At 40.4% G+C, this 20511-nt stretch overlaps 1 protein-coding gene across 14 annotated transcripts in view; it reads right to left on the bottom strand.

Moving 5' to 3' along the window:
- cacnb2a (calcium channel, voltage-dependent, beta 2a) overlaps window positions 1-20511 on the bottom strand; it is an 85341-nt gene that overhangs the window by 20263 nt on the left and 44567 nt on the right. For 7 of the 14 annotated variants that reach the window (XM_035618971.2, XM_035618969.2, XM_035618975.2 and 4 more), the window contains 7 exons: window positions 7763-7885; window positions 7519-7655; window positions 7324-7400; window positions 6861-6994; window positions 1044-1124; window positions 873-931; window positions 222-331 (listed from right to left, as the gene is read on the bottom strand). In XM_035618971.2, coding sequence (XP_035474864.2) covers window positions 222-331; window positions 873-931; window positions 1044-1124; window positions 6861-6994; window positions 7324-7400; window positions 7519-7655; window positions 7763-7885 — 721 coding nt within the window. Of the gene's footprint in view, window positions 1-221; window positions 332-872; window positions 932-1043; window positions 1125-6647; window positions 6668-6860; window positions 6995-7323; window positions 7401-7518; window positions 7656-7762; window positions 7886-8001; window positions 8142-17988; window positions 18074-18246; window positions 18355-20511 lie in introns of those variants that run through there. The other 7 variants (XM_035618981.2, XM_035618985.2, XM_035618984.2 and 4 more) reach the window with 4 other exon arrangements.

The raw sequence follows: 20511 nt of genomic DNA, 5'->3' as shown, positions 1-20511 counted from the left end.
GTTATCATGTATTCATGCTCTATCTTTTATTCCTAACAAAATAAACTTGCCAAGACTGCTCCAGGCCGTCGGGAGTTATCATTACACATTTTCATGAGTTTCTTTAATCGTATCCTTCCTTTCCTCTTTTTTTCTTTTTAAAGCTGGTCTCCTTGAAAACATTATGAACCAAAACAACACATCTTCCTGGCCATTGCTGCTATTTCTGGCCCAAAACATACCCAAGTTTGAGCGTGTGCTGGAACGTTCAATGATGGCATGCTTGCTGGGATTGTTCAGGACTGAGCGCTTGGCAAGAGAGATGTCGGCCGTGACACGAGTGATTGATATTCTAAGAAAAGGGACAAGAATACTACTAAGTAAACCAGATAATACAGACTTGATGACATGTAATACACACACTTAATCTTGTTGTACACTCAGAAGAAAAATAAATGAGACACAAACTTCTGCAAAAACTCAGAATCACATGGTTAAGAATTAATAGGAGCTTGATGCCAACTTGCCTGAGTTAGTTAAACTATGTTTCATGAACAGGGAATAAACATTATTATCTGCAGCTGCCAAAGGTCTAAGTGGATCTTAGTGTTGTTTAACTTAATGGCCTTTCTGCTCTGGCTGGGTGGATGGAGTCAACACGGAGTGAGGAGAATCCTTCTCTGCTCTAAGGCCCACTATATCCTATTAAGGACATGGAGAGGGACTATTTAAAGCAGCAGCACACATCTCCAAACCAAACAAACTTGTTACACACTCCCTTGGCTAACCTCAGGGGACAGATAAATACCAGCCTATAGAGTCGGACAGAAAGAAAGAATGAGGAAGGAAGTGGGATGGGAGCTTGTATTTTTAAAAGGTCACAGGGAACTTACCTTCCCTCGAATCTGTGTTTCAAAAAGTCAAACAGTGCTTTTTGCATCATGTCTGTCACCTGCGGACAGGCAATTCACAAGATAAAATGTTAATAGCTAGCAAATTTGCCAATATATTCCCAGATAAACAAAAAAGGCAGTGCTCTGTTTGAAATGTCAAAGCTGAACCACCTCGTAGCCCTTCAGAGATGGTCCAACCAGAACCACGGGCCGCATGGAAGGCACAACGTCGTATGGAGGAATGTGTTCCGTCTTCAGAGAAGAGGAGAAGAAGAAAAACAGATAAACTTATTCATGGAGACAAAGTAAACATTCAAAATCACAAATCACTTGAGGTGTCAGAACAACAATAAACAAGACAATTTAAAAGCACCTGGAACATTGTGAACCATGAGATGGGACGTCTTAGCCGCCCTGACGAAATGCAAGCAAGCTTTGATTCATAATAGATCTGGCAGATCCCTTCACAAATTCAAAAATCATCAGGTTTTAAAGCAGGTTACATCAAATGGTTATGTTTCAAGACAGATTATTTCTCTCATTTCATGGTTCTGATGTCTCAGGGTAAAGAGGGAAAGTATAACAGGAAAGGTTAGTCAGAGAAGGGGAAGGAGCTACAGAAAAACTGGAAGGAAAACCTACTCACTAGTGTTGAGCTCAGTTTGTATTAGAGCCTCAGTTTTAAAGAGACATATTATGCTCATATCCGGTTCATAATTTTAATTTGGGCTTTTTATCTTTGCAGACTTTTTACATACATAAAAACCTATATAACTAGAGAAAAGGGAAAAACTGAAAAAAAAACAACCTCAGATTGTCTCCTTTAAATGAAATCGATCATTGTGGTGTTTTTGGCAACATGTCTGGAGTATTTTGTAAAAGTAGTTTTACAATTGTAAAAATTCTAAGGAAAAATTTGGATCACTACTAATGAGAAACAACACTGGAGAAGATTTGACAGAGAAGTTTGAGGTTTAGAATTACGTTTATTTGTTACTTCTCTGTCTTAATCGTACTAAGCTAGACTTATCCTGCATGCATATATACCTGTATATGTATATACACCCACACAAACACACACACACACACACACACACACACACACACAGTCTTTGTCTCAATCCTTATTTGTCCCAATATTTGAGCTCCTCTCAAAGTTTGTGTAATCGACGATTGTTTTAACAGACTATCCCGCAACGAACGCATCTGTCATAACACGTTAATGAAGTGTGCACTGCTGTACTTACTCATCTCAAACCATACACTCGATCTCTGTTTGCGCTCTCTATGGTCCTCCGCTAGGTAAAACTGCCTGCATCATGACAGGTAATTCTACAAAAATCAATAACTGTTGTTGTATGAGTGGCGTAACGCCTGTTGGGAATGGAGCAGTGTGTGTGTGTGTGCGATCTGTTTTTTCAATAATGATAAATGCCGCTGCGCCTCAAGTTTAGCGAGAAGTATCGGTGTGTCTTTCGCCACGCTGTTGGGGAACGTAACGGGTTGGTCCCGAGCAAGAGAGAGCTTTGGTCCTGGAGAAAGGAAACCTCTCCCCTGCTTCCGAGCCCGACTACGGTCTTGACTGTGGATGCCGGGCAGAAAAAGACCAACACTGTCCAAATAGCAAAAGAACTTGACCTGCCAGGAAAACAGTTAAAATTCAACCGGACCATTCAGTTTTGTTTTATTATACCAGACCACGCCAATGGTAAACCAAGGTCCTTGATATGCAGAGCAGTTGTCTGCAAAGCAGATATTATAAAGAAAAAATATGAAATGAAAACAGGAACAGTGGACAATACAGCACTACTAAAAAGCAGCTAACTTATTGGTAAAATTGAATACAACAATTCAATAATATAAATATGAATTTAAAAAAAATAGAAGGATTTAAACAAATGGCCTTTGTTAAACACGCTGTTTAACAATCTTGTTATGCAGACATGTCAGACCTATGTAGAAAAGTTGACACTTATCTTTGCTACTCAGTCCTTTCCTGCTGTAATGCCACTTGCTGTAATGATGTTGTAATTTTTTTTAATATTAGGCGCAGTAAATAATAATGTTCTTGGTCAGATATATGAAGGTGTGTAGGTGCATGTTAAACCACGAACATTTTGGCCCTTGGCATGCTTGACATAATTTGGCCCTTGGGGAAAACTAATTAGGGAACCCTGCGCACTGGTCCATTCCCGACAGGTGATAGTATCTCCAAGATACGCAACTCATACAACACTATCTCCATCCAAAATTACGATCGTTGTAGTTGAGTTAGCAAAGACACAATGAACATTTGACACGGAATGTAGAGTATTTTGGAATACCAACAAGGCAAACCGATAATCCTTATTTGCTCACAACAAGTGGTTGTAGCAAAGGAGTATAACATAAATAGTATAACTATGGGTCCCAAGCAGTAAAATACACAGGGTGACTCCGAACCCAAAGATGAATGAGCTAGCGTCACAGCCTTAAAAGCAGTTTTTTCCTGGATGGAGCAGTTCAGGCCAGCTATATCATTGCCAGTGACATAGCTGCAGCATCCAAGCCGTTCTCAGGGGGGGAATTTGTGTAGACCTGCATGCTTAAGGCAGGCGAGCTGGTGTGCTCTGAGAAGTGACAAGCTTTAGCTAAAATTAACTTAATACTGTGGCGGAGAGAACTGTGGAACTTGCTGCAGATTTGAACAGTCAATTAAAATACAAAGTCAAGTCCTTTATTGCATTCACTATTGCTATTGATGAAAGCACCGACGTGAAGGATGTAGTCCAATTGAGAATATTTATCTTTTGTGTGGATGCAAATTTCACTGTCACAGAGGAGTTTGTTGCACTGGTGCCAATGACAAACACTACCGTGGTGGATGACGTGCTTGCTAGCCATGTCGGGGCCCTGGACAGACTGGAGGTGGACTGTAGTCGCGCCATCAATGGTCGGGACAAAGGCAGGTGTGGTTGTAAAGCTCAGGTAGAAGATTCAGGCTGTTAACTTATGCTCAGAGATTGCCCAATTCATGGAGCAGAAAGGAAAGCCAGTAACAGAGTTGGATCAGTCAGACTGACTTAGGGATCTTGCCTTTTAAGTAGACCTTACTAAACACTTGAATGTCTTTAATGTTAACATGCAGTGCCGCAACAAACTCGTCACAGAGTACTAGGTTAGCGTTAGCGCTTTCCAAATGTAGTTCGCTCTGTGTGAGCTAAGCCAGCAAAACCTAGTTCACTTCCCCTGTCAAAAATCTCTACCTGTCATACCTGTCAGTATGGACAAGTACAAGAACATGCTGTCCAGGCTTATAAGTGAGTTTAACAATCGATTCACTTTCTTTGCTCAACTGTAGAAGGACTTCACACTTTTTCGTTCTCCTTTCACCATCAACGCATCAGACGTGCCAGAGGAACACCAAATGGACCTAATCGAACTGCAGTGTCGCACACCATTGAAGGATAAATTTGCATCTGTTGGTTTGGAATCCATCAAATCAATGCCTGAGACCAAACTACAGGAAGATGACAGCCTTCGCATCAAAGATACTTTGTATGTTTGGGGCAACATATCTATGCGAGCAGGCTTTCTCTGTGATGAACATTAACAAGTTCATACTGCATAATCGACTGACTGCATTTCCACCACAGGAACCAGGAAATAAAGGAGGAACTCTCTCCATTTCGACCGCAGCAACCAGGGTCTAAATTTAGTTCCTGGGTAATTTATTTACCCTCGACAAAGGCCCTGCTCGGGAAGTAGTACTAACTTAAGGTTCAGGAACTATGGGAGCGGGGCTGCAGCGCTGAATAATTGTCATTGGTCGAGTACTCCCAGCATATTACTTCACCCGCCGTGTTTCAAAGTCAGTGTGCAGCTGCAAGCTCACTACTGTTTTGTTTTTTCACAGTGCTTCATCATGGACAGGCAGAAGAGAAGCTACGATAGATGGACCTACGACAAGGTGCAGGATCTGCGACTATTGAGTGGCGGATCGGATGATTATTTGGATCAACAAAAAAAAAAGAGAAACATATATAACGTTACTTTCCAGAAAACATAAAGCAGAGCACTTTTCCCCCGTGGTCTTAAATGAAAACAACCTTCAAGTCCTGTGTTTAAATAAAATCTTAAAATAAAACTTGCTTTTCTGCTCATTGCTTTTCCACCATGCTGGTCACCACCATCATCTGTGAATTTTACAGAGAAGCCACAATTCTTAAAAAGTAACACCCGCAGTAAATAAAAAAGTAAAACGGTATTTTTTACGCATTATGGCAAAAAAAATTGCAATTAATAAGCGGATCACATGCATTCCGAACCGTAGGTGGTAATCCGTACGGATCACGGATCAAGTGTGATTGGTTACACCACTAATTTTCGACGAAGACAATAGCCAGAGGGAGTTCAAAGCGGTGACACGAAACTGCTTTTACATACGTCATAGGCCTGATTTGCATAAACTTTCCAGGACTTCAGGTCACAGTGGAAACGCAGACAACAATGGGACACAGTATCCTCTTAGTTCCTGGAAGAGAAGTTCCAGGAACTACTGTATGTCGCACTGGATTCTGATCACCACGGATTAACCACCAGCTAGCTTAGATATCCAAGCACAATCTGTGATAATGTTTGTTAATTGTTGGTTGAAATGCCTTCTGTGGCACTTATGCAGTATGTTATTATTGTTACTGTAATAGTTGTATGAAGAGGACAATTGCTTTACGGTTATTTGTTGCACTTCTGTCTTCTACTTGAAATATATTCTTGTCATTAGAAAAAAAAGGGTTATTTTCATGTGCAAACATGGTATCTGTAGGCCGTCTTGAATTATCTCAAATAGTAAATCCACAAGTAGCCTAGTAAATATCCACGTGTTGAGTAAATAGATTTTTGGGAAAAGAGATCCTGGCCCCCATGAGGTATCATTTGCATGAATCCGGCCCACTACCTAATATGAGTCTGACACCCCTGGTCTAAATCAACTTTACCTCTTACTGCACTGAACTCATTTGACATTGAACTGAACATATTAACCATAATAATACATTTTGGTTAGCGAAGATATGTATTTTTATATATGTACATTTATACATATGCGCATATGTAGGCTCTGTCTATATGCTTTCTTGCCAGGAGTTTCTCATATGAAATGTATCTGTCCATTCAAAAAGTTATAGCTGGCCTTTTCTGTCCAGTGATATAAAAAAATTGCCTAATGGCACCTCTAACGCTAATTAACAAGTTGTATGTTCTTGTTAAATTCAGGTTTCAAGTTTGGGTACACAACTCTTTCTTGACCAAGAGCAAAACAAGAGCCTTTTTTTTCTTGATTTTTGTACTGGTTAAATAAAAGAGATATAACATGTTAATCAATGAGCTTTAGAGGTGCTTGTAGGTAGACTTTGATAACTCTAGAAAGAGCCAGGTTAGCTGTTTGCCTTGTTGAAAGTATTTACACCATACTAAAATAATCTAAGTGTTTCCTGAATCCAGTTTCATATTCAATGTAATATTTGAGCGTAGTATCGGTCTTCTCATGCGGATGCATATTTCCAAAATGTCCCTATATTCCTTTGAAATATATAAAGAGTTTCAGGTCTCATCTATCTTATTCAAATTCTGTTCACACTAAGATCTCACTGAATCAGGATCACACAACACAGAGGATTGCAGGAGCAGTAAGTAGGGTGAGAGACTAGGACAAAGGTGAGGTATTGTACAGTACAGAACTACGGAGGTCTTCCCCAGAAACCCTGTTGTGCCGATGCACAGCAGACCATAACTTACCGACTTCTGCTTCTGTTTAGCTATGGTGAGACGGAAGAGTAGAAAGAAAGAGGTTAAGAACAGGCATGCATGCTAATCGCCGGGTGCATGGACAAAGACGGTGGTACAGACAAACAGGACAGGTGCTGAGTGAGGCCAAGCAGCCACAGGCATTTTAGTCTAGAGCCAAGTGGACCAACACAGAAGAAGAAAGGGCATGGTAGTTCAGATTACCTTCTTAAAGAAGGGCATTCGTTTCTCTTTTGATAGGGGTGACATGACAGTGTTTGGACTGGCTTTAGGGGAGCGCAGGTTGACGGGAAGCTCATTGTCTTCAGGGTCTAAGCCTGTGACGTCTATGTCAATGGCTACGCACACAGACAGACAAGAGCACCATCACACAGATGAACGCAGGGGATCACAGGTTACAGGTACATTTCATATCAGATCATTCAGAACAGAATGTTGCTACTACACATAAAATCAAATTAAACATTTAAAAGTACAATAACAACCATTAAAACATGTAACTGATGGAAAAATGAAATTTGTACTGCAGGAATAAATCCACAATATAAAAATTCAAACGGTTGAATCTTTCCTTCAACTTGAATTCAGGGGTTAAAATTAAACATTGTTTTAAAATACCAAGGCATTAATTAAGTATGAAAGTGGAGTTTAAAAATATGCTACTTACCAGACGATGGAGGAGTAGATTTCCGTGAGTTAGGAACCACTTCACCTAAACTAGAAGAAGAGTTTGCTCCCAATTTACTAAAATGAGAAGGATTATTTCTCATGTGAGTTCAACAAAACCAACTCTTAAGAAGGTACATTTTCAGATGATTTCACAGTCACAACAAAAGATTTTTGTGCAGTTTAAGCTTTTTACCTGGAGTGGAACTTGCCCTGTTTGGCTCTCTGCTCCAGGAGGATACGAGTGTTTTCAAGGTTCACTGGACTGGGGATGAAACCGATTTCACAGCCTTCCTTCACCAGACGTCCTATCCACCATTCATTGTTGAATTTCTACACAGAATAATTAAGGATAGTCATATATCACCTTCAGCATCCACCTTATTTCACTCATGATTATTAAGCTGAATGTCACCTAACGAAAGAAAGTAACCGCTCACCTCTTTGACATGGAGGAAGTCTTTAGCTTCAAAGGAGATGGCCATGCCTGGCACAGGGACATCGTCATCGTGACTCGGGCTATAGTTGACATTTGTGCGAACAGCAAATGCAACTGGTTTGGTCTGCATGGAGGAACCAAAGTGGGAGATAAATGAAAATGTTAAGATTGTGCAAAAGATAAAATGTTTGTCAAAAAGCAACTCTATCTTTTTTTAATAAAAAAATCCAGATCCACAACCTCAGAATATTCCAGAGAGAGCAGGCCCTCGTTCCTTAAAATTTGAGCTGTCATTCTTTCCTTTGTGCGAGATAACCCTGGGTGAGGGATACAAGCGGGCTCTGACTCATCTTAGTTTAGCAATCTCTCCATGAATGATGAGGCAGCTGCACAGTCTGTCTACTACAGGCTTAAATACTGGCAGTTTACAATTCAGAATGATGCAACATGTTAGCGTGTGTAGCAATCACCACTTTGACACAAATAGTAAAATAGGACTCTGGTCTTGTGCTCACTTGAGTAGCAGAAACAACACTTGTGTAAATTGTTCATAAATCAATTCCACAATCTTTAAAATGGCTAAATCAATTCTGGCTGTCCTATCTGATCACTGCTATCCTCACTCTTTTGGACAAACAGTCAGTCCATTGAGATAATGCATACAGCTAATGAAATGTCTCTGTACCTTCACAGACTGTTAACGACAAGCTATTACATGTCTGCAAAAAGAGATTTATATGAAGATTTGATGAGGTCACATCGCGAAAATGGAACGAGAGATCCATATGCTCGCAGACAAACTCTAGATTACTGGGCTTGTTTTGCAAGACTATAAAGCATACATGAGACACGTCCCTTTCAGAATTATATAAAATGCTTTGAGCAAGCAATGTTTATTTACATAGCACCTTTGACAGACAAAAGTTACTTCATCATGATAAAACATGAGATAAAACATACAAGAAAAATAGACTTAGAAATAAATAAAAACGAGGATAAGACACAATCTTGAAGCCGGTCTGGTGGCAGCAAATTGCAATATGGTCATGCCCTCAACCAGATTGCATTTGCCTTGCTTTTGACAGTGTGATATGCATGACCGAAGTCATGCGAAAGCCAAAACAAATGTAGCTCAGAGTAATCTCCTGGTGCACACTCGCACGATAAATATATACCTGCAGATGAAAGAGAGCAAGATGGAGAGAAGGCTGTGAAAAATCAGCTGGAAGCCGAATTGAACTCACTAGAGAAGAGCTTTGATGCTGTAAATTTGTTGGACCTCATACAAATTCAGAAAAAGGCTTTCAAAGAAGACTCAAATCTGTCATGTTGTGGTTGGTTTCATCATAACAGTCATACAAACTGATTTTCCCGAAGACATTTCTAAATAAAATGTAACAGTCTGAATGAATTTGTGGTGAATGCCGAGTACAGTTTCTGTTCATATGAGGTGTAATAAACACAAGTTAAGTGCTAATTAAAAAAAAACACATGCTATATTTGTAATTAACTTTTAATATGCACAATACACACACAGCATTAGCATTCATTTAGAGTTTAGTTATTGCCTGATGACAATCCACTATTATTTTTCTCGACTTTGGCGCTTTAGCTGTTTAATGTTCCACTATGTTCACTTGTGAGCTGACTAATTTGTCTGTCTGCTGAGCTGCAACAGTTAATTGATCAATCAATTAGTAATTGTCTACTAAATTAATCACCAACTATTTTGATAATCAATTAATCGGTTCAAGTAGTAGTCATGAAAAAAAGGTCAAAATTATATGTTCTTAAATGTGAATAATTTCTAGTTCTAGTGAAGATATTTCCCCTTAGAAATTAGTGGAGCCAAAAAAACAGAGAGTTCAATGAAGAGTGAATTTTGGTTTTATGATCCTCAGGTGGCTAAAACACGACTCTAAGTGTTGCTATACATCTGGTTTTATTAGGTAACTGTTTCCTAACAAGTTAGCCATATCAACTTAAAGGGGATAATTATATCAGTGTTGCAATCAAGGTCCACATGTGGCCACAAAATCACTAATTGCAGCTTTAATAATACAATGTTCAATAAAGTGACTTTGTGCCCCCTGAAAACTATGTCACTCACATTTAACCTTGAAGAGCTGAACAGGAAAGTGGGATTGATTAGATTTTCCTTGGATTTGTTAGCTGATATCTTTGAACCAAAGTCAAAGTCAAAGCGAACTTTATTATAAATCAAAACAATGCAACAGTCGTCACACAGAGGATTAAAATTGCGTTTCCCCATACTCCAAATGTGCAGTAATATATAACACACAACATATAGGATTGCAAGGACAACAACAATTAGACACAACATATGCAGACAGACAATGGACATATACATTATCAACGATATTCACAGTGCCAGAGTATTTAAGTTTTGAGGTAAGTTATTGGGGTGCAATAATAATAAAAGGTGCAATATAGAAAAGTGCCAAGTGTAGAAAGCAGCATGGAGATGTATTTGTATGTTAACATGTATGTTATTGTGTATATAAAAAGCATAGTGCAGACATTAGGTCAAAGTTATTTTGACAGTCAGTTGATCTTTGTTTGTGTAATGCTAATGGTATTTACTTGAGTGAGTTGAGTAGTCTGATGGCCTGAGGAAAAAAACCTGTTGTTAAATCTGTTGGTTTTGCTCCGCATGCTGCGGTAGAGCTTGCCGGATGGTATGAGGGTGAACAGTTTGTATGCTGGGTGGGTGGGGTCTTTGATGATATTGGTAGATCTCTTGCGACAGCGGGATGCGTATAAGTCCTGGATTGCCGATTGGGGTGATCTGATGATCTTCTCTGCTGTCCTCACCACTCTCTGCAGGGCCTTCTGGTCAGCAGCAGAGCAACTGCCATACCAGACTGAAAAACAGCTGGTGAGAATGCTCTCAATGGCACCCCTGTAAAAAGTGGTGAGGGCAGAAGGGGGGAGGTCGGCTCTCCTCATCCGGCAAAGGAAGTGGAGGCATTGCTGTGCCTTTTTGACAAGGGAGGTGGTGTTGCAGGACCATGTCAGGTCATCTGTGATGTGTATTCCCAGGAACTTGGTGTTTTGCACAGACTCCACTGCACTGCCATTGATGGTGAGTGGGGTGTGTGGTGTCTTTCTTCCTGAAGTCCACAGTTATTTCTTTTGTTTTATTGACATTGAGTTGAAGGTTATTAATACCAGTTGATGAGTTGTTGTACCTCCTCTCTGTAGGCTGAGTCGTCATCATGGCTGATGAGGCCCACCACTGTTGTGTCATCTGCGAACTTGATGATATGGTTCGAATTGTGTTTGGCACAACAGTCATCAGCATGAACAAAAGAAGGCTCAGCACACATCCCTGGGGGACCCCGGTGTTCATGATGGTGGTCTCCGAGGAGTTTTTGCCAAATCTTACTGTCTGTGGTCTGTCTGTGAGGAAGTCCAGTAACCAGTTGCATGGTGGGTTGCTGATGCCTATTTCGCCAAGTTTATTCACCAGGTGTTGTGGGATGTTGAATGCGGAGCTGAAGTCGATGAACAGCATTCGCGCGTAACTGTTATTGTTTTCCAGATGAGCCAGGCTTAGGTGGGGTGCTGTTGCTATGGCATCAGTGGAACGTTTGGGACGGTATGCAAACTGGAATGGGCCAAGTGTAGATGGGAGACAGGATGTTATGTGGGCCGGTAGTCGTTCAGTGTTGAGGCTGGGGATTTCTTGGGGAGCGGTATGATGGTAGTGGCTTTGAAGCATGCTGGTATGATGGCTAGGCTCAGAGAGGTGTTGTAGATGTCCGTAAGAATATCTGTGAGTTGGTCAGCACAGTCTCTGAGCACACCCGGTATGTTGTCAGGACTGGCAGCTTTTCTGGGGTTCACCTTGAGTAGGGTCCTCCGCACATCAGCTGTGTCCAGGTGAAGTGTTTCATGGTCTGGGCAGGGAGGGGCTTTTGTTGGTCTGGCAGCAAAGCTCAGTGAAGCTCACAATTATGGGAATAATTCATCAGCGGGCTCCAGCAGGGTTTTTTACAGACAATGAGTGTTCTCCTCATTGCCTCACCGCCTCATTGAAATACAACAGGTGTGGAGTGACTATGATAAACTGTGAGGGATTATTGAAATTATGCATTTGTGAAATCCTCTTGGAATCATTTTCTTTATGTGCACAACAATGTAAATATTCCATGGAAGGATGACTTGTATGCTGTTTGTGTGTGTGCGTGTGTGTACATGTCTGTGTGACATTGAGGTGATCATCCAATCCAGTATGTGTAGTCACAGGACCCGTGGAGGATAGAGCGACCTTGGCGTTTGCATGCATTGAGTCACATGGCTGTATGAAGGTATGAGGTATGGTCCATTAGTATATATATATGTTTATGTTTGCTCTGTCGTTTGTCTCACTGCCTCTTTCCTCCCTCCCAACTGCTCTGCTCACCTTTATCCATCATGGCCTGCTGTCAAATGACGCTTTATATAGGATTAATGATTTTTACAGACCTGTAGGCAATCCTTCACACATACCATGCCACCTTTTATCACAGGTGAGTGCATTATGTGAACATAATGGCACCTTTACACTGCTGGAAGGTAGCTCAACATCTCTACATCTCCAGCTTGTTATGTAACAGAGGCCTTCATTATGGATGCCATATAGACTGCAATGAGTGAGGGAAAAAGACAGGGGTGGAAGGTTAGAGACCAGGAAGCATGAGGAGAGAATGAATGAAAGGGGGGAAAAGAGAAAGGAAAGGAGATGGATAGAATGATGGGGGACAATGGAGAGAAGCAGAAAAGGAAGCAGAGGACAGGAAGTGAAAGGAGGAGAAACATTCAAGGAGATAAGAGGCAGGAGGCAGTCTGAGGATAAGACTAAGATAAGCAGCTCGAGAGAAGCCCTGTCTGTAACTGGGAACCCTGGGAGGCAGTACAATGGACTACAGCCAATTAACACCACACAATGCTCATCACAATATTGCATCACATCATGCATATTTCATTGTTCTCTGTATTCAATTAAAATGTATTTTGTATAGTGCCAAATCACAACATACATTGTGTCAAGGCACTTTAGATAGTGAGGTCGAAACTTGAAAATATTACAGAGAAAACCCTACAGTTCCCGCAATGAGCAAGCACTTGGCAAATGTGGATGAGAAAAAACTGCTTTTTAACAGGAAGACATCTCTAGCAGGACCGGACCCAGTTGTGGGCAGCCATCTGCCGCAACCGGTTGGGATGAGAGGGGGAGAGGAGAGAAGAGAGAGAGCAAAATTGTATAAAAGTTGCTTTAATTTTTGATACTTAAAATTACAAAAATAATTCCTACACTTATTAATGCAATGATGTTTATACTACTACTACTACTACTACTACTACTACTACTACTAATAATAATAATAATAATAATAATGACGGATTTGGATCCTGCAGACGATCGGATCATGGTAGGAGTTACCCCAGAAGTCTAGGCCTATAGCAGCTTAACTAAGAGATGGTTCAGTAAACACCTGAGCAGCTCTAACTATAAGCTTTATCAAAGAGGAAGGTTTTAATCCTAACCTTAAAAGTAGAGATGCTGTCTGCCTCCCTGACACAAACTGGGAGCTGGTACCAGAGGAAAGGAGCCTGGTGTCTGAAGGCTCTGCCTCTCATTCTACTTTTACATACTCTGGGAACCACAAGTAGTCCTGTGTTTACAGAGCAGAGAAGTAATCTATTGAGTTAATATAGAACTATGATAAGATGGGGCTTGATTGTTAAGGGGCTTTGTAGGTGAGGAGCAGGATTTTAAAATTCAATTCTGAATTTTATAGATAACCAATGCAGAGATGCTAAAACTGGAGAAATGTAATCTCTTTCCCTAGTTCATGTCAGAACTCATGATGCAGCATTTTGGATTAACAGGAGGCTTTTCACAGACTTATTGGGACATCCTAACAGTAATGAATTACAGTAGTCCACTCTAGAAGTGACAAATGCATGAACTTGTATTCAGCATCCTTTTGAGCTAGGATGTTTCTAATGTTATTGATATTATGCAGGTGAAAAAAGGCTGTCCTAGGGACTTGTCTTATGTATCAAGTCATATGTCCTGGTAAAAAAGAGTGGGGTCTATAGTTAGCTTAGCTATCTGGGTCTAGAGTTGGCTTTTTAAGCAGAGGTTTAACTACTGCCACCTTAAGGGCCTTCAGTACGTATCCTGTTGATAGAGATAAGTTGATCTGATCTAATATGGAACTGTTGAATAAAGGTAATACATCCTTAAACAACCTTAATGGAATAAGATCTTAAGGACAGGCTGATGGCTTGGATAAAGTGACCAGTGAATTCAGATCAACCAGATCTATGGGATAAAAGCAGTCTAGACATAAATTAGGCAATAGTGTTGGTTCTGAGGCTACTGTCTGGGACAGTGTATCTGTGCTATTAGTGGGAAGAAGCTTATTATTTTCTCTGATAGTAGCTCATGAAATCATTACTACTAAGAGTTTGAGGAGTAGACTGTTCAATAGAGCTTCTACTCTCTGTCAGCCTGGCTACAGTGCTGAAGAGGAACCTGTCGTTGTTTTTATTTTCCTCTATTAGTGAAGAATAATATGTGTTTCTGGCATGTCGGAGGGTTTTCTTAAATGTAATTAAACCATTTTTTCGAGTCTAGGTGAGAATCATCTATATTAGTGGAATGACACTTCCTTTCTAACCTACCTGGTGTCTGTTTTAAAGCACAACTTTGTGCATTATACTATGGAGCTATCCTCCTCTGTTTGACTATGTTCTTTTTCAGAGGGTACTCAATGACGCTGCTGTAGTATCAACAAGATAGCCAATTTGTGTGGAAGTAAAGTTTTGATAACTATCCTACACTGTACTGACATGGCAATGGAGAAATTAATGGTCGAGTTTTCTGGTAGACACCTACTGTAATTGAACTTTTCAGTGTAGTTAATAATTGAAAATTCAAATGTAACTAAGAAATGATCTGACAGGGTTTTGAGGAAATATTATTAGATTTTCAATTTCTGTGTCGTATGTCAGAACAAGGTTTAGGGTGTGATTAAAACAACGAGTGGGTTTGTTTATATGTTGAATAAAACCAATTGAGTCTGTAAGTGAATTAAAGGCAGAACTAAGACTGTTGTTGGCAAAATAAACATGAATGGTGAAATCACCAACTATAATGACTTTATCTGTGCTAAGCACCAACTCAGATAGAAAGTCTGAAAATTCAGATAAAAGTTCTGAGTAAGGGCCTGGTGGACGATTAACAACAGCTATTAGAAATGTTTTTTGACATTTCCAGCTTAAGTGTATGAGGCTAAGGGTTAAGCTTTCAAATGAGTTAAAGCTATGTTTAGATCGAGGGTTTTATGTTTGATTGGTAAATTGCTGCTACGCCTCCTCCTCGGCATGTTCGAGGAATATGATTATGACTGTAGGTGTGAGGTGTTGATTCATTTAAACTAACATATTCTTCTGGCTGTAGCCAGGTTTCAGCCATACAGAATAAATCAAAGTGATGATCAGTTATTAGATCATTCACTAACAATCATCACTAGTCAGGTTGGGCAGGGGTCCAGTGAAAATGAAGGTTTTCATTGTTACAATGACTGAGTGAACACCTGCCCTTGCTGTTGCTATTTTGCCATGTAACATGCCACAGCCCCTCCATTAGCAGCACACACAAGACATGTTCACTCTAAATCAAGATCCCCACATTCTTTCACCTTGAATGTTGTGGATCAATTTGAGATTAATTCTCTTCAGGTCTATTCTCTGGCAAACCACTAAGGCCTAGTGCGGTTTTGCCCTAGTGGCTATGCCAAAACCGCGGAGTTGCGGCGCCACCCACCAGTACGTCTGTTAACGTGTCGACGTGTGTTGTTTACAAAATGCACTCGCAGTGTTATGAGTTCCAGTCCCCATAATTTTTTTGTTTTCGATTTACAGAGCCAGGGCTGAACCGATAACATTCTTATGTATTCCTTACATATGTTTGTGTGCAAATTAAAATCTAGGTTTTCTTAAGTGACAATTATTGTCAGTGCAATGCACTCTGACAACTTTGATGTTGCGACCTGACGTCAGCTCAATTTTCCATTTGGCTATATATTTCAGTAATCTCTGCTCATTGTGAGAAGGCCTCCGGAAGTCCCTGCAGCTGGCAAAGAAAGTTCGTTCAGTGTAGCAACTCGTCTGCTAGCTGTAGCTTTAGCTCTGTAGCTGTAGCTCTGTAGCCTCTGCTTCGGTTGTTTGCCGTGTAGGAGACTGGTCACGCGCCCCACTGGGTGGTGAACGAGCGGAGTGCGCACAGGCCGGTACCTCCAATCATTTTCTTCGGACTCAACTTTTTGATTGGTCGTGGTTTTTACACTCCTGTCTCGGCCACAGATGAGGGATTTTTTTCGTTTCATTGTCAGATCATTCAACTTATTCATCAAGACTTTCAAGTAATATGACAGAAAGTGCTTCTCACAGAAAACGCCTACCCAACCTTTAATGTAGAAGAAGCAAAAATATCCAGGCTTTTAATCCATAATATGGGTCAAACTTCCAAAACACTAAATCCTACACTTCTTATTATTCAAATCCAAAGCATATTTTAGTCAATCCTTCCCTGCCTGGTACAACCCCTCCACTTTCCAACTGCAACAGACACATTTGAGATGCAGGGTTTGAGTTAAAAACATTTGTGGTCTCTAAACTCAAGCTGAGATAAACCTTCATGACATTATTTGGGTTATTTTCACAGACTTCACATCACTCCTTCCAGAGCCACAAATGATATTAAACTGTTTTTACAAGCTGAATACTAATGCCTGTGATTTGCTTAACTGATTTTGATGTGAAAAACTGGTGGAGTAACTATTTCAGGTCAATTAGTGGCAACACATGTTGTTAAGTAGGTGTGTCTGTGGAAACAGATAAAGAGATATATTACAGTAATGCAAACTATTTTACTTTACATTACAGGCATCAACCATGTCCTCATTATATTCAAATATCAGTGGTATGTTAGGGAAGTTGTTGTGAATAACCATAAAGACAGAGAGTCTGAGCTTTCTTGGACCCCAGCCTACTCTCTTATAGCCTCTCAGCTACCACTGAGAGGCTATTTATTTAACAAGACATCTGTCACGTAAGATGCCAGCGGAGGTTATCTATGCTAGGTCATCTATAAAGCCAACTTATCTTTTTAAATAGCGTGCCGGAGAGGGTGACTCTGGAAAATAACAACATAGATCTGCAGGAATGATCTGTCTTTGCCAGCTCTGAGCGACCATGAGACTCAGTGCAGGAGGAAAAAGGTCTGCTAAAATGGATGAACAACCAAAACCGCTGACCTTACAGTAAATGAGCAAAGTAGCTGTTATGGACAATAAACACCTAATGAAAAATAAACCAATTTTTAAGATACTTGCTTGAATCACTATGCAAGAGTCAAACACCATGAGCTATCCACTGAGCTGTTAACAAAGAAATGAGTGTGCATTGAAGATAGCAGAATTATTTCACAGATCAAAGGCATTCATCTTAACAGTGTCTGATTGCCTTTCCTTCTGCATAGAGGCAAGCCAGCTCTGCCGTGTGCATGTTTGTTTATATACTGCTAATTGTGGCCCACAGCAGGCAAGGCTTAGCTCTGATAAACAGTGATGCTGAGCCCTCCCTGGCCCCTAACCTCTCAGAGGCCCCCTAACAGCCCTGTCTTCATCTGAAAAACCAGCTAACATCATTTTTAATATCCTTTTTCTATTACAGTCACCTATCCCTGCAATGTTGTCCACTAATCTTTCCACAGGTTTCGTAAACATCAAATTATTTATAATAATCTTTTCAAATCTTGGAGTTGGAGAGGTGAGCACTTTCTCCAAGTCAAGTTACACAAACTTTACACAGATATCTTGACCAGACACGGCATTGGCCAGTTTCCAGTTTCAAGGTAAACCCCGGTATCAAAAAGCCACTGTTCCAAAACCACTAACATTTCCCGTCAAACTGTCCCGACGGTATGAACTGTCTTTTAATTCCCGTGCGCTTCCCGGTGTTGTATGAGGGAGCGAGAGAGAGTGAGCGTGTGTGACGTTTGTTTGGCTAATGTGCTAACGTGCACTGCCGGTTGCAATCTGTCTCACTCTAATAAATGCCGCAGCGCCTTAAGTTTAAAGAAGACGTCTCTGTGCGTCGGAGCGAGACGGTGCTTCCCGACTACACTACTGTCTGGACCATGCTCACCTCCACCAGTGTTTACATATATCCTCACTCAGGAACCAAAAAGTGCACTGGAATCCTCCAGGTTGCGTCACGTGCAGAGGGGCAACTGTCTCCAACACAAGCAGTACAGAGCAGTCAAGCGATCACCATCAACAACACTTAAGAGACTGCATTTATTTTAATTTTCATCTTTTTTTTTACCCAGATATTTTACAATAGCACATTTATGAGGTGCGCGATACCGTGATGCCGCGATATTTTTGCCGAAGGTTAACATACCGTCAAAATCTCATACTGGCACATGCCTAGACCAGACTGGTCCTCTCAGCGCCAGGACCTTCTCTCATGTAGTCTCCTACCCCCACTGACATCTGACTGGTGCCCCACCTTTCAGATGGGAAAAATACTTTGCAATGCTGTTTTTCATTGAAATAGTATCAAAAACATGTAAGCTTTAGAGAACAGAACAAACTATTTGAGTAATAGCTTTCGTCATTCATTCAAGCATTATAAATCAGTTTGTGTCTGTACATACTTTGTACATATGTGTGGAGACCTACACTGACATAATGAATCCTCGAACCCTAAGCACTACATGTCTAATCTCACATTTTATTGTGACCTCAAACAAAACCTAACCTTAACTCTAAAATCTAGTCTTAAAGGTACCTAGTTACATATGCAGTTTTCTTGTAAACAAACAAAACCTGACCATCGACCATTTGGTTCTAAAATATCATCCCTTAATTATTCTATCCAATTAGAGATTTGTGTGAAAATTCATTGAATTGGTGCATGAAAAAAGTTTTTTGGGAGGATACAGTGACCTCGACCTTTTACCACCAAATGCTAACCAGTTCATCTTCAAGGTTTATCCAAGAAATTTCCTCAAGGCTTTCCTGAGATATTGCATTCATTTGAATGGGACTGATGGACAAACAGATGTACAAACTGAAACTGGCGCAGAGGCATAAAAATGGAACCCACTGGTTCAATTAATCAATAGATCACGACAGGCCGAGGTATACGTTCATTATACCAAAGTTAAGGGGCGTTGATGGCTGACCGTGTGCTTTGAGCTCTCGTAAGTTTCCTCAGCTTTACTCCGTAGCTACTCACGTCTATTCAGGTCTTTACTTCCGCAGTCGCGGAGGGATACGGACCTGTGCAAACTTATTCCACCTCATAGCCGTGGTATACGCTCAATATATCACGGCTAGGAACCAATCAGATCGCTTGATTTGAGCTACCCGTTTTATATACATTGTTTAATAGTGCTTTTAGTGGTCAAAAACCTCACAGGGCACCTTTAATTGTCAAACCACCAATTAGAATAGACTTCACTTTGCATAAATGTTCTTACTCTCAATGGGCGTCATGCAAGAACATGTTCATAATCCTAAATTTGTAAGTGAGTTTGTACGAACAGGCCTCGTCGGATTAATCAAATGCTTCTATCTTAAGAAAAATGTGTAAATTCCAAAATTAGCATAATCAACGCCCCCAAAATACTATATAAGGTTTCGCTTTCTGCCTCATGTCAGGAGGGGTTCATTCATGAAAACAGCTTTATGAGTAAAAAAAAGACGTTTACAAGGTTGAAGATTGAAGTTCTGTTTCAACAGATCCAGAAATTAAAGTGTATATCTTAGCAGTGTCAGCAGGAGATAAGTGACGGACTAAAGCAGATCTGTTAATGCTGAGTCTGTGAGTCGTACTGTCACTGAAATAAATAGGAAATGCATCGATATGAAAATGGCTTATAAAAAAAACACTCGCCACACCCAGGTAATTGATGACTGCAGGGAGGTCTAGCTGAGGTCTCCGTCACTGATATGAATGAAAAAAATACGTGCTATAAACGGCGATTTGCAAATGTTTAGCTGGTGCTGGATCAGTAGTGCACATTCGTTCATTGCAATATTATACAATATGCAGCATGTTATAATTATTTCACATTTCTTCTCTGGCATTGTGTTAAGGCTCATCACCTGCCCTCACAGCACCAACTGTGCGCTTTACCACGGCACCGGCACAAGTGCTTGTTGTATGATGCTCCTGTCCCCTCTGCGGGTTGACTAGAAATGTCACGAGCTAATCCGAGAGAATTTTAGGAATAAAATAGTTTGCACAATAGTGACAATAAACAACTGACAAAGCCAGCAAATGTGCGCCTGTGAGCAACATGCATGCCAACTGCCAAAGATGTGCGCTCCCCTGGCTATTGCGCAACACTGTGAACACGTTCTATACATCAAATTATATTATAATTCGAATTGCTGAATTAAACAGAAAAAAGTAAACATAGCGATGTGAAAAAATATTTTATACATATATATATATATATATATATATATATATATATATATTTACATTTAATTTATTTTAAATATGCATAATTGCTTCAAAGTGATGAAAAAAACGACTCATAAGTGGAAAAACTTGGTTTGATTAACAGCAGGGCAATATGCGTGACTCCTACGACAGGTCTGGACCACTCGTCAATTATGTGCGTATTTGAAAGAAATCGTAAAATATGAAAAA

This window comes from Scophthalmus maximus, chromosome 21 (genome assembly GCF_022379125.1).
Source record: "Scophthalmus maximus strain ysfricsl-2021 chromosome 21, ASM2237912v1, whole genome shotgun sequence".
Taxonomy (NCBI): Eukaryota; Metazoa; Chordata; class Actinopteri; order Pleuronectiformes; family Scophthalmidae; genus Scophthalmus; species Scophthalmus maximus.
The sequence above is the reverse complement of the archived record's forward strand: the minus strand, read 5'-3'. Positions and strand labels throughout refer to the sequence as shown.